This window comes from Epinephelus lanceolatus, chromosome 6 (assembly GCF_041903045.1).
Source record: "Epinephelus lanceolatus isolate andai-2023 chromosome 6, ASM4190304v1, whole genome shotgun sequence".
Lineage (NCBI taxonomy): Eukaryota > Metazoa > Chordata > Actinopteri > Perciformes > Serranidae > Epinephelus > Epinephelus lanceolatus.
In genome coordinates this window covers 32,142,093-32,156,654 of record NC_135739.1, presented here as the reverse complement: position 1 = coordinate 32,156,654, position 14,562 = coordinate 32,142,093, and the positions used below count along the sequence as shown (strand labels likewise).

Genomic DNA, 14,562 nt, shown 5'->3' with positions numbered 1-14,562 from the left:
AACCTTCAGTTAAAAATCAGTTGAAATGAACATATTTGGAACAGGACAGGTGGTGCTGATAATCAGGGACTTCATATGTGACGGGGCTGTTGGGTGTAGAACCACTGCTATACTGTGAAGCCCTATAAATTATACTGTATCATATTTTTGCTTCTGTCTTTCTCAGGCGATGAGACAGGTGATACATCCAGCGGCCGTAGTCCAGCAACAAAGGACGTGGCTCCTCCTCCGCCTCGTCGTCCTGTACCTCCTCATCACCTCTCACCTCCACAGGTAGGCCATGGCCGTTCCTCCTTTCACATCCATCGTCTCCCTCCTTTATTCATATCATGTTGCATCTTATCGCACATTCTCTCTCAGGTTGCCGTTCGAGGCTCAGCCCACGCGTTGTCTGTTGAACCTTTGACACTGGCGGCCCTCCTGCTCCTACTGCTGTCACCATGGGAACACCGCTGATCACCGAGAGACGGGCTGACGGAGACAAAAAGACTGAGAGACAACCACACCTGTTTTGTGGTGTGGTTGAGTATTTGGAGTTGCTGTAAGCACAGGTCAACCACTCTGATTGTTTCTGTTTTGGGTGGGACGAGCTCTCGGTTCATCACCGCTGCAGGTGCACAGTATGCATTTTTATGTTACCTGTACTGACCTCTACATGTGTTTGTTTATGTGTATTTAACTCTGATAGGATAGATTGCACAACACTACTGACCTTTTTTTGAAGAGAGATGTAAATACAAATATATATATATTATATATTTATATAAAGAATTTCTATAGATAACAATGGCTTGATGTGTAAATAGAGATTAATATAGAGCAGAGCACATTGACTTGGACGTGAAGGGATGTTTTGTTTGATTTGACCTTTACATTATGTATCCCCCACGGAGATTACGATCCATTGCAGCTATAGTTCAAGCTGAAAGCATTCACAGTAGCAGCAGGGTGCCCAAAGCAAAGGCATGTTGAAGAGAACTCAGCACTCGATAGGCAAAACAACTAATTATGTGATACTTCAGACTATTACAGATGGCCATGCAGCATAATGAAGAATTTGATGGTTTGGCCTGTTAGCCTGCGCAGACTGAAGCCCATCCGGCACTTTCCTTTTTCACACAAACATGCTCTTTTGTTCATGCAAGCTGGGTGAATTTTTTATTTTTATTTTATTTTTATTTCTGCAGCGAGTATGCTGACAGTTTAAGTGTGTAACACTTGCTCACATATAATTCCTTCGAAAATGACTCTTTTTTTAAAAGCAGAGATCTCCCAAGAAACTGTGTCCTGTGGTAGCTGTCATTTCCACGTATATTATACCTTTTATAGATTCATAGCTGTGGGGAAAATGAGTTAAGACTGTTTTTCTTCTCAAGCTGTACAGTGTTCCGAGTTGTAAAAGCACTACAGGGAGGGATGTAATGGCTTCCATTTCAACTTCAATTTTACTTGTAAGCTGCCACAGACATCCTCGACACAAGGCTCAGTTAAAAATAAGAACATCCTAAACAATAAAAAGCACCTTACAAAAGAGAAGACTAAATATGGCCTGCATGTACGAGCAGGAAGACAAAACCGTCTGCCTGAACAATGAATAATCAGACATCCCCTTGTCATATGCCAACACTGAACTGTCACAGTGTTTTCAAATGCTGGCTTGTCCCCAAATGTATTCATTAAAATTACAATAATGATATTATATTGAATACAACAAACAAAATGCTATATATCAGGGACTTTTCTGACGCATGTGTTATCAGCCTGTCTCTGTATCCAGAGGAGACAAGAGAGTGATCAGAGTACAGCTGCGCCCAGATCCAAACATGTGAATTAAATTTAATTCATGTTAATTAGGACCATCAAGTCTCTCTCTCAATCCCCCAAACTGCACACAACAGCAGGACAGACAACTGGAATACTCATTAATACATTCAAATTGAGCTAATGATCCAGCTGAAGGACACTGTGTGCATTTGTGTCAGTTTATGACCGACTTTCTTCTCATCATTTTGTCCCATATAGCCTTTTGAAAGTAGCAGAATTCCCATATAAGTGTGTCTGCTGGCATCACCTGAGACGTTTATTCATGAAGGACTGTGACTGACAGCTGAGACACCTTAAGAAATACCATTAAGAGCCTACGTATGTGAGTTATCTGGGCAGCGAGCCCAAATACCGTGTTAGCTAGCGGGATGCTTTTACAGCATAATCTGTCAAACAAGTGTTATTATTTGATTAGAGTTTAAACGTTATACCCAAATGAGATAAGATTTTGAATTGGAGCCAACTCCTCCATCTTTCACAGCTCTTGCTAGGCGACCTACATGAACAAAACACCAACATACACCAATGCACACACAGGTAAGTGGATATATAAAATGGATGGATACACACTGATTGTTTCTCAACACGGAATGAGACCAGGATGGGCTATTGACAGCAATTTCGGAGCTTTGGAAAAAGAAATAGTTTTCCTATAAACCTAACATTTTTAGGGGTAATAATTAAAATGATATTGTCTGGAAAATGAAGGTAAGGCATCACTCTGCGGATGCTCACCTTCATGTGAGAGCTACAAACTGCTGTCTTTGGATCGTAACTTTAATGATGAGAAATCTTTGCAGTGAAGTGTGAATTTTGTTAGCGCATATGTGTATATGAGACCAAGTGACGTTTTTCATATCAAACATAGAAGCTGTTCTGTTGCTCCTCTAGTGCTGTGTTGTCTCAGCATGTGTGTTGAGACACACTGGTGTGCCATGGAGGGAGCTGTGCTGTGTGTCGTTGTCAAAAAAATCATTAAATGTACTTTATCAAGGTTTAACAGCTCTTTTTTTTTTTTTTAGAAATTCTAATGTTGTAGCAGTATGCAGGAACACACACAGTAGCCAACATCAACCAGTTAGTGACAGTAGTTTGGTTTCTCTCCCCACTCTTTAAAAACCACTGTGCTAATTTAATGAACTAAACCAGTGACTCTCATGTGAAACTTAAATAAGCCTACTGTAAGACAGTGTGTCCATTGTGTAACCCCCAGGGTAATATCTTCAGTAATAAAGTGTTTTCAAATACATATTGTACGTTGTCTTTTATATATTGTGTAACAGTCCCAATATAAGACGCAGGTAGGAGCCTGAACAGGACTAAAACAAGGTGAAAAAGAAAATGATTTGTAAATAATAATGATGATTTGATTGAAAAATATTTATGATAGAAAATAAAATATGACAGTAGTGCTCCTCTTTTTGCACATGGCTTCTCACAAAACAAGTATGCAGTATGGTAAATGCTGTAAGAGATGGTAGATGGTGTAAAGGCGGGATGACTGCCAAGCTGCAGCCATGAAAACTGGTTGTTATATAGGGAGACATTGGCAGCATTTTCAGACATGATGGTGGCATTAACACCAGGTGGCTTTTTGGGACACAACTGTGGCATTTCCAGCCGCAACTGTGGCACCAAGACCAGTTGCTTTATAGTGAGACACTGGAGGCATTTCCAGCTGTGATTTCGAACTCAAACTGGATGTTTTAAGCCCAAACAACATCTCTTCCTAATGATGACCATGAATTAAGTTTTTTATTCTTTTTTGTGCTAAACATATCCACACCTTAACGACAACATTGTTGAAAAGTGAAGTTTTACCATATCTACTACATAATAACAAATGTTACATATCCACGGTTTGCAGAAACATACAGTGCTAATCTTTATTCTGAGGACTGCATTGCTGTAATTGTAGCTAAGCACTTCCATTGTTGTGGAATTGCTGCCTTTTAACTATATATACAATAAAGCCTTCATTTAGAAACATATTTGGCTGGTTTAGTGCGTTTTACAGCATTCACCATTTTTGGGTTGTTAAAATGGCTTTTGAACAGATAGCAGTCTGGTGCCATCAGAGCCCTACGTGTACATATATATGGGAACGCAGCTGCAGCTCTTTGGCCTCTGGCCCTTTGAGAGATTACTGTGATTGGATTGGCATGGTCAGGAAGTTGGCACAGATCGCTGGGTTGGCACAGGAAACTGCCAGGGGATGATGGGAAATAAAGACATCATTGAATGCAAATTGCCACAGAGAGGAAGACACAGAGAGAGAGAGAGCACGGTGGAGAAAGACTGTGAGAAGGTGGGGTGTTGCCATTACTCATCCTGATGTTGGCACATTCCTGTCCCACCCATACACTCTGTTTCAGCGCAAGAATTTTGTTTCACAATATCTTTGAATGTCATATTTTGCTCCCTTTTTATTTATCGTCGTCAGTTTATCATTTGCTTTTTATTCATGAGAAAGGTATGTTGTCCTGGACGATGCAGTGTGCTGCTCTGATTAATTGCCTGGAAGCTTCTGATGTACTTCATCCCAAGACGGCACAGGGCCAGTATACTCTGCACATCCCTGAACATGCAGTAAGAACAGAGAGACAGAGAAGTCAGCAGCAGGCAGGATGAGAGGTGAACAAGGTGAAACTGGGATGAATCACAGTTCATGACAGAGAGAAGGAGTGAGAGGGGAGATTTGCAGGATGTTGTTTCAACAAGCTGGTGAGGTCGCTCTGCTGAATAATATCCTTCCTCTGTGCCAGCACTAATACAATCAGACGTCTGATTATTTTAACCCTGTCCAAGGGTTATAATTGAGGTTTGCGCTATTTAAATCATATTTATGTTCCTATCCCCGCCAGTGTTTGCAGCCTTGGAGACACACATAATATCAGATTACTCACTGTGTACATGTTGCAGCTCCACATGGTTTTATAACAATTTTAGCTATAAAAACAGGACCAGAGGCTTTCTAGCTATGAGAGGCATGTTGGTGATCACCCAGGAATCACACCTGCCTGTCTAATTGGCACAAAAGTTATGATCTGAATTAATTATTAGGCCATGACACAACTGTAAAGGTCAACTTAGGACATTTATGACCTGCACAGGCCAATGTTTATTTGTAAATCTGGTCATGTCGACAGGTCTACTTCTGAAGAACTGTAACCCAAGATTGAAGAACAAGCCCTTTTTCCTTTCAGCATTCATCCAGAAAAAGCTGAAGTGACAAACAATGGATCTTTAGCCCCTCTTATCCCTCAGGTGTTCAAATTTTCAGTTACTCTAACTGTGAATGTAACAAGTCTATTGTTTTCCAATGCTTTTGGGTGTAAAAAAGATCCTTGAATATCAATGACTGCAGATGGAATCTGTGTGGCGGTGGTGTGACACTCAACTAAATTTGGATTGGGTTTTGAGGACTCATTTAACCCTGAAAGCTGATCAACTTCACAGTGGTTGGCAGCCTCATTATCCACAGTCTGTGCCAACACAGAGAAGCTCTGCTGGAGCAATCAGAGATTAAGTGTCTTGCTGATAGGCACTTTAACATCAGTTAGTTTCTGTGTGAAAGGACAGCTCTGAATCATCGAACTCACTTTAACACACCCATATCATCCCAATCATCCCTTCAAGGCTCTAAACCACTAATTGTGTCTAGTAAATCTGCACCTTGCCCTTTTTTCCCTTTGCCCCATGGGGGCAGCTGAAACAAGCTACATAAACTGTTTTTATTATTGCCTTTTTTTGTAAGTCAGCAAACAGTTTCCTCTTTACACATCCAGCATATACGAAGCAACATTAATTGAAGTCGTGTTTCTGTGTACTTGGTGAGTGGAAGTCCAGCATTCGCTTTCCTTTTAGCTCTGCTTTTGGTCTCCACCAAGTCCTGAGGCAAATATCTGTGTTTGTAGCTGCTAAGTGCTCCACTGTGTTCCCAGGCTAGTCTAATCTAGTCTAACTTTGTCTGTTCAGTGTTTCGGTTCTGAGAATTTAGTGTACAGTGGGTTTTCTGATGAAAATAGTTGCCTTATGCAATAAGCAAAAAGAGTGAACTAACACAGAAAAATCAAAACTGTGTTCTGAAAGACAAAATAAAACTGGAGAAAACTGGCTCATCACAGTATGTGTCCCCTTTCACATTGTAGTCACTTCAGCCACTTAAAAAAAAACAAAACTATAAATTATAGCCAGTTTAAGTACAGTAGACTTACCAACACTAACAGTTTGGCAAGTCAATGGCACAGAACAGCCCAGCAGTGCTTTGAGCTGTATGCTAACAGCTTGCTAGCATGCTCCCCAATGACAATGCTACCATGTTGATGTTTAGCAGGTATAATTTTCACCATGTCCACTGTCTTAGTTCAGTGTGTAAGCATGCTAATATTTATTAATTAGCATTAAACCATGGATGTATAGAGAGAACTGGATACAGTGCTGGAGGCAGAGGCCCACTCATTCCCATGAAAACTGCTCAGTGATGCACAAAGCCAAAAATGTTGAACTTACGCGGATGATAGACACTGCTTCTGCACTATGTGGCCTATAGAGCAGGCACACTCCAGACTTCAACCCACCAAGGTGGCTATTTCCAATTTAGTGTTCCACTAACTTGAAATGAGATAAAATGATGAATTTGCGTGGCTCTTCTAGACTTTACAAATGTTATCTGACTGAGTGGATCAAATTCTTATAGTGAAATGGATCATTTTGCAGAAGCTGTAACACATCCCCCCACAGATGTCTTTTTCTAAATTTAAGTCTATGGGAAAAATAATTTTTGGGCCACATGGCATTACGCATTCTCAGAACCCATCGGCTGTATCGCCGTCTGACTTCCGGCAGACGGCGATACAGCCTCTGGAGGCAGACCCCCAATTTTTTGGCATTCCGGTTTGAGAAGGCGAATTTCCGTTTCCGACTTCCGTTTATATATAAGTAAATATGCTGAACCATTGCGATGGATTCAGAGTTTGCAGTGATGCCAATTATGTTCCGCCTCGTTAGTTCACCGCACGGAGCGTTTAACCTGGCAACAACTGCAGCCAGCTCAAACGTGATTGATCAATGTCACGCAGACTACAAACAGCCTAGTACCGGAAACCAGGGCTTTTCCGCTCTTCTTCCGGAGGCAAGATCTCCGGGGTTTGCCTACAGACTCTACATTCACTGAATGTAGAGTCTGTATATAGAGACTAGGTATTACGTGACAGATGTAACTCCAGTGTTTGGTCTTTATGAAAATTGGCTTCAAAATCCGAAGCACCTCCTGGGAAGCTGCACTGAAGTACAGCTGAGGATTATGGGAATGTCATTAGTTTTGCAGGCATTTAGTTGTAAAGCAAAGTATTGGACAAAGTCAATCTAGGACTTGATGAAAACGTTATATGGAGAGTCAAGGAATCACCAAGTTATCATGATTTATTCTGAGGGTGACAAATGTGCAATCTATAAAAGCACAAAGCATCTGCTTGAAAATAAAAAAAAACATATCTGCCCTGTTTTTCTGAATGAACAAGGTTATAATCACAAAACTCATGGGAAAAAATTCTTCTCTGGTTTTCTGAATTCAAGAGATAATGTTAATTCAGAAAAACAGGGCAAAGTTTTTTTTGTCTCTGTCTTTTCTCTCTGAAGTGAATGCAAAAGGTTGCACCTCCATTGAAATCCATTCAATAGTTGTAGACATTTCATTTAAAGCTATAGTGCGTAACTTCTGTCGCCTCCCAGCGGATAATGCGTTATTACAACTAATAAGCCGGCGGCACTTCCATGTATACAGAGTAACACTCGCCACACACCATGTACACAGAGTAACACTTGCCTTTGTGGTAGGATCCACTTCTGAACCGTGTCTCGGCCGCTTCTCCGCCATGTTGCTTTCTCTTTCTACCTGCGCTCTACCTCTTGCTATGACACTCTCCGCTCTTCCTCCCCCTCCTTTCTTAGTTTAGTTTAGTTTAGTTTTAGTTTATTTCAGTCATATATATACTTCAAAGCAGCAAAAGAAAAGAACAATACAAAATTGACTGAAAAAGGCTCAGGCAGAAGCGAAGCTTATTAATGCCCGCCTGCTATCCATCTTGAGCTACACAATTCTTGATGTCAAGTGGGAAAAGAAAAAAAAACAAACAAACAAACAAAAAAATACATACATATATACACACATACATACGTACTCATGCACATACATGACTCTTTTCCCTTTTTTGTTTTTCAATTACAGCCATAACTCCTAAATATAAATGCACATAATGATTTCTTGAACATAACAAAGGAAGTACATTGCTTTAGTTTGAGATCAGCACTGTTCCACAGCTGAACCCCCTTAAAAGAAATGCATCTTCCTTTAACTTCTTTTTTAGCTTTTGGTAACATAAATTTGCTTCCATCTCTCAACTCATATTTACTCTGAGACACTATGAAGAACTTATGCACGCTGTCTGGTAGTGTTTTATTATTTACTTTAAACATGATTTGCATTGTTTTATAATAAACCAAGTCTCTAAACTTCAAAACATGGGAATTTAAAAATAATGGATTAGTATGATCATAGTAACCGGCTTTGTTTATGATGCGTATGGCTCGTTTTTGTTGTAATACAATTTTATCAATTGTGGTTTTAAACGTAGAATCCCATATTTCCACACAGTAAGTCAAATAAGGAAGTATCAATGAACAGTAAATTAAATATAAACTGTTGTGATTTAGCATGTCTTTGGTTTTATACATGATTGCAATTGATTTTGAGATTTTCCCTTTTACATACTCAACGTGTTTCTTCCAATTTAATTTGTGATCAATCACAACCCCGAGGAATTTGGTCTCCCAAACCCTTCCTATTTCAATGTTAGAGATTTTTAATTTACTATCATTCCAGATTGGCTTCCAAATATCATAAATTTAGTTTTCTTTATATTAAGAGATAATTTATTGACATCAAACCAGGTTTTAAGCACTCCAAGCTCTTGTTCAACAGTGTGCAAAAGTTCTTCTAAGTTTCCCCCAGAGGGGATTGTGAGGAAGCATTTCCTGTGCGCCAGCGCAGGAATGTTGCCAGTCTACACGCATACTAAAAATGATATACAGTACAGGCCAAAAGTTTGGACACACCTTCTCATTCAATGCGTTTTCTTTATTTTCATGACTATTTACATTGTAGATTCTCACTGAAGGCATCAAAACTATGAATGAACACATGTGGAGTTATGTACTTAACAAAAAAAGGTGAAATAACTGAAAACATGTTTTATATTCTAGTTTCTTCAAAATAGCCACCCTTTGCTCTGATTACTGCTTTGCACACTCTTGGCATTCTCTCCATGAGCTTCAAGAGGTAGTCACCTGAAATGGTTTTCCAACAGTCTTCAAGGAGTTCCCAGAGGTGTTAAGCACTTGTTGGCCCCTTTGCCTTCACTCTGCGGTCCAGCTCACCCCAAACCATCTCGATTGGGTTCAGGTCCGGTGACTGTGGAGGCCAGGTCATCTGCCGCAGCACTCCATCACTCTCCTTCTTGGTCAAATAGCCCTTACACAGCCTGGAGGTGTGTTTGGGGTCATTGTCCTGTTGAAAAATAAATGATCGTCCAACTAAACGCAAACCGGATGGGATGGCATGTCGCTGCAGGATGCTGTGGTAGCCATGCTGGTTCAGTGTGCCTTCAATTTTGAATAAATCCCCAACAGTGTCACCAGCAAAAAACCCCCACACCATCACACCTCCTCCTCCATGCTTCACAGTGGGAACCAGGCATGTGGAATCCATCCGTTCACATTTTCTGCGTCTCACAAAGACACGACGGCTGGAACCAAAGATCTCAAATTTGGACTCATCTGACCAAAGCACAGATTTCCACTGGTCTAATGTCCATTCCTTGTGTTTCTTGGCCCAAACAAATCTCTTCTGCTTGTTGCCTCTCCTTAGCAGTGGTTTCCTAGCAGCTATTTGACCATGAAGGCCTGATTGGCGCAGTCTCCTCTTAACAGTTGTTCTAGAGATGGGTCTGCTGCTAGAACTCTGTGTGGCATTCATCTGGTCTCTGATCTGAGCTGCTGTTAACTTGCGATTTCTGAGGCTGGTGACTCGGATGAACTTCTCTTCAGAAGCAGAGGTGACTCTTGGTCTTCCTTTCCTGGGTCGGTCCTCATGTGTGCCAGTTTCGTTGTAGCGCTTGATGGTTTTTGCGACTCCACTTGGGGACACATTTAAAGTTTTTGCAATTTTCCGGACTGACTGACCTTCATTTCTTAAAGTAATGATGGCCACTCGTTTTTCTTTAGTTAGCTGATTGGTTCTTGCCATAATATGAATTTTAACAGTTGTCCAATAGGGCTGTCGGCTGTGTATTAACCTGACTTCTGCACAACACAACTGATGGTCCCAACCCCATTGATAAAGCAAGAAATTCCACTAATTAACCCTGATAAGGCACACCTGTGAAGTGGAAACCATTTCAGGTGACTACCTCTTGAAGCTCATGGAGAGAATGCCAAGAGTGTGCAAAGCAGTAATCAGAGCAAAGGGTGGCTATTTTGAAGAAACTAGAATATAAAACATGTTTTCAGTTATTTCACCTTTTTTTGTTAAGTACATAACTCCACATGTGTTCATTCATAGTTTTGATGCCTTCAGTGAGAATCTACAATGTAAATAGTCATGAAAATAAAGAAAACGCATTGAATGAGAAGGTGTGTCCAAACTTTTGGCCTGTACTGTATATTGAAAAAGATGTTAGAGGAGCCGATCGGCTCAATCAGCATTGTGTCATCTCCTCTAGTAGTGGCTTGGGTGAAACGGACATTTACGGACATGTAGAAGTTACGCACTATAGCTTTAAAACCACAAATGTCTGTGTCATAGTGGTGCGATAGAGAAGAAGTCACTGGACTGCTAAAGTCTGAAGGATTTATCACACAAGTGGAAATGTTAAATCACTTTGCTGATTCAAATAATTTTGTTCAGTTCATTTCAAAGAGTTACTGAGTTCAGTTCTATTCTTAGCACAACAGTAAGTGAATGTATTACTGTTATACTTCTGCAATACTGCTGTCTTCAGGTCAGTACTATATTTGGTCTGTTGCTGTTTAGTACATTACAAAGCTAGCCTTTACAAGCACTCTTTAAAGGGTTGACAGCTCATCAGCCACATAACGTATTTACAACAGTTATGACATTATGACAGTTTCTATGTTTCTGTTGCTGTTACTGTAAACATATAGATGAGCTGTCAGTAAGTGAAGCTACAATGCTAAAAGTCACTGTTTTCTTTAGTGATGATGGTTATTCAGTATAGTCAGTCCAGCTGGAAGATTCTGTGTTAAATATTTGTTACATGCAGCTGAGATATTTCAGTTTTGAACTGACCAATGTACAGCCACGTCACTGGCTTAGCGGAGAGGTCCCACTCTTCTGTTCTCTCACTAACTGACTTTGGCCTTCAGCATTAACTTCACGCTGTTTTCAGGTTGAAGCAGGCTCATACTGACCTGGACGCCAGCCAGTCATTCACTCCCATGCCATTATATCGGTGTTTATTGGCTACGGCTCAGAGATCTTATCTTAAATGACAGATAGTTTGGATCTAGTGTGGCAGGTAAGCTGTTAAAGTTTCATCATCTATGATTTATTGTTTGTAGGTGTGTGTGTACTTTATGTAAGGGGTGTTACTGTGTAGGTATGCTTTGTGATAGACCCATAAAGTGCATGTTGTGTCTCTAACAGTGGTCTCTGATGTTTATTATCTCATGGTTTAGTCTTGCTACTGTAGATGCTACCAAGAATGACTGACATGTGAGTCAAGAGGGCCAATGGTTTAAAATCTGCTGAGAAGGAAGTATCTGTCATTCTGACTTACAGGCTTGAAGGGAGACAGAACAGAAAGATACTACACTAACGCACTACAGGTTGTAGCAGGCTATAAGCTGCCTTGTCTATTCATTATTTTTCTCCCTGACATCGTCATGCTCTGATGCATCTCAGAAATGCACTTGGAAATCCAGAGCCCTAAGATATATCTGCATGATAATAAAAGACTAAGTATGTGTGCAGAGAGAAATAGCAAAGGATGGCGACCAGGGAATAGATTGTAAAAAGGTGAGTCTTAAAGTATTACAGCTTTATACTCTACAGTGTGTGGGCTTGGCTGAGGAAATATAAAATAGGGCAGGATGTTCAGATGAAAAGAAAACTGACAAAAAGCAAGACCAACATTAAGTTTAAAGGAATACTTCACCCTCCAAATGGTCAATGGTATATAAATTACTCACCATGTGTTATGTTGAATTTGTGAAGAAAACTTTGTTTTTCTTGCATACCTCCACAGTGAACAAGAATCCAAAAACTGAGAAATTTTTTAATGCATTGAAGTTATTGGGGTCCGTGTTTAAAAACAGCAAAATGTATCCAGACACCCATTTACAAACTCGCACACAATTCGTGCAGTATAATCCAAGTCTCATTTATACAGTTGCATGCTCAGTACTTCCCAAACAGACAGCCCTTTCCAACAAGGAATTGGAATTAAAGTGAAATTAAATTATATCTTGCTGGACATAGGAGCTGCTGGTCTACCACTGCCTCGATCAGTTGGGTAGTGTGTATCATTAGCCCCTTTTATACTGCCAGATTTTCAGCGAATGTTGGGCCGTTTTGCCCGCAAGCTGCGAGCGTTTAGACACACAGAGCTGGATTGGTGAGTTGATCCAAGGTGCCCAATTTTTCACAGCACAGGGGTAAACACATTGGCAGAACCTTTTTGGTTTAAAAAGAACGAGGTGCCCTTCCGCCACGGGAGGGGCTACTGAAGACTTGTGGGAGGAGCTGTTGATGACGCCGCATGTGCGACCCACTGACAGAGGACTAACAGGAAACAGCTGATAGCAAGAATGAGCAGCTAGTAGCAAGAGGGAAACGCAAACCTGAAAGACACTGTAAAGATGAGCAACTGGGGAGACAAGGAATTGCACGCCGAAGTATTTATATTTTTAAAGAAATTAAGAACTTGGCTAAACTAATGAAACATATTCAGTCCGGTGGTTATTTTCAGATGTGTGTGTCTGGCCTGGCTTGACTAGCCCCATATTATGTTTTCAGCAAAGATCTCAGAGGTTCAACACATGATAGAGACTTAATTAGGAGGGAATGTTCTTGCTAGGTCTGAGTACAACAGGATTATAGTTTGCTATTTGTGCAAAGAAGACCGGTTACCTAACGGACAACATGTAGACATTGTTGGCTTGGCGGCCTGTGCCGACACTGAAATCCTGCCTAAACGTGGTGCCAGAAAGAAAGTTGAGACAACGCTTGTACTCGTCCACAGACAGTATCCACATTGTTGCATGAAATAACGACCTGAATATTTGTCTGATATCAGTTCAAACAAGTTCCCACTGGTGATTTAATGTGACACCTTCAATTTTTGTTGATATGGAGCTTATTTACTTTTTCTTCAAATTAATTTCGGATTATACTGGTGTTTTATTTTACATGGTGAACGCAGCTTTAACAAAGATCAAAAAATCTGGCTGCTTCAATCAATTTCCAAAAAGGCAGTAATTGATATGTTACTCATCACTTTTCTCTGTGAACTGATATAATACGTCTCTGCCTGAGGGCTGAAGTGGCTGGTATGTGCCAATCTCTTCTAACACATTAATCCTAATGGCACTAAGCCAGCCAAGGCGATAAATCATTGGCTGGATTAACACTTGCCCTGACATTGCACTATGTAGGTGTGTATGGAGCTGAGAATGTGTGGGATTATGTGAAAGTGGAGCTCTAATTTCTCTTCTTTGAATGAGCTGGCCCATGAAGGTGTGTCCCTCGGCTGACCTGAAGGTGTGTCTGGACCTGTTGTTCTAAAATTAGACGTTCCAGCCAAAAACAAATGGTGTCTTTGACCTGGAATGTGTCCTCAAACAGCCAGCAAAGTGCTTGTTAGCTGGGGTAAACTCCATGATAACCAATTTTATTGTATAAGTTGTGGCATTTAATGTGAATTCAAGATATACAACTGTGCAAAAAAAGTGTTAGGGTAGTGTTAAAAAACGAAAGATCTGCGCTTCATGTTCAGGCTGCTGATGAGAACAAACCTGGCTTAATTTCAACACTTTGTAGTGCGGTTTTCCTTTGTTAAGGACACCGATTAATGATCACCAGGTTCATACAGAGTGGTCACATGATAATTCCTGATTTAACGAGCTGATGAAAAACAACTGACTGCACCATAGGCCTTTTTTCACGCGTCATAATGGGGGAAGCACAAAAATAATAAAATCAATGATATTTTAATTCTTTGTAGCTACCTCTATTTCAGGATCCTGGTATTTTGCATGCTGGCTTACTGTCACATCCAACAGAGCCATTGCTAATGTTATCAATAACACCTGTTAACAAAGTCTTATTGACCACTGTGCAGGGAATTTCAGGATTTAAGGACAACATTTGACACACTGTCCTTTCAAGGACAGGACTGCAGCAATTTCTGTCCATGTTTTTTCCTTCATCACTCTATCATGGTATATGAGAAAACATGTAACAGAAACAGTCTTGCTCACGTCATGTCACTCCTGTTCATGTCACAACACCAATTTCTCCTCCTTTTCCCACAGTCTAAGACGCCAGAGACTTGCTAACTAGTGATGTGCGATACCACTGATTTTCATTCCGAAATACTGAAGTATCGATCCGCACAACACTATTGCTCATGTTCTTGCACCTCCTTGGAGTCCCCTCCA

General features: G+C 40.6%; 1 protein-coding gene across 1 annotated transcript in view; it reads left to right on the top strand.

The window, feature by feature from the left end:
- Window positions 1-3,073, top strand: part of LOC117253443 (glypican-5-like) — a 64,826-nt gene extending 61,753 nt beyond the window's left edge. Inside the window, exons 10-11 of the mRNA XM_033620881.2 lie at window positions 167-273; window positions 361-3,073. Of these exons, the coding sequence (XP_033476772.1) occupies window positions 167-273; window positions 361-456 (203 nt within the window). The 3' untranslated portion in view covers window positions 457-3,073. The remainder of the gene's footprint in view (window positions 1-166; window positions 274-360) is intronic.
- The last annotated feature ends 11,489 nt before the right edge of the window (window positions 3,074-14,562 follow it).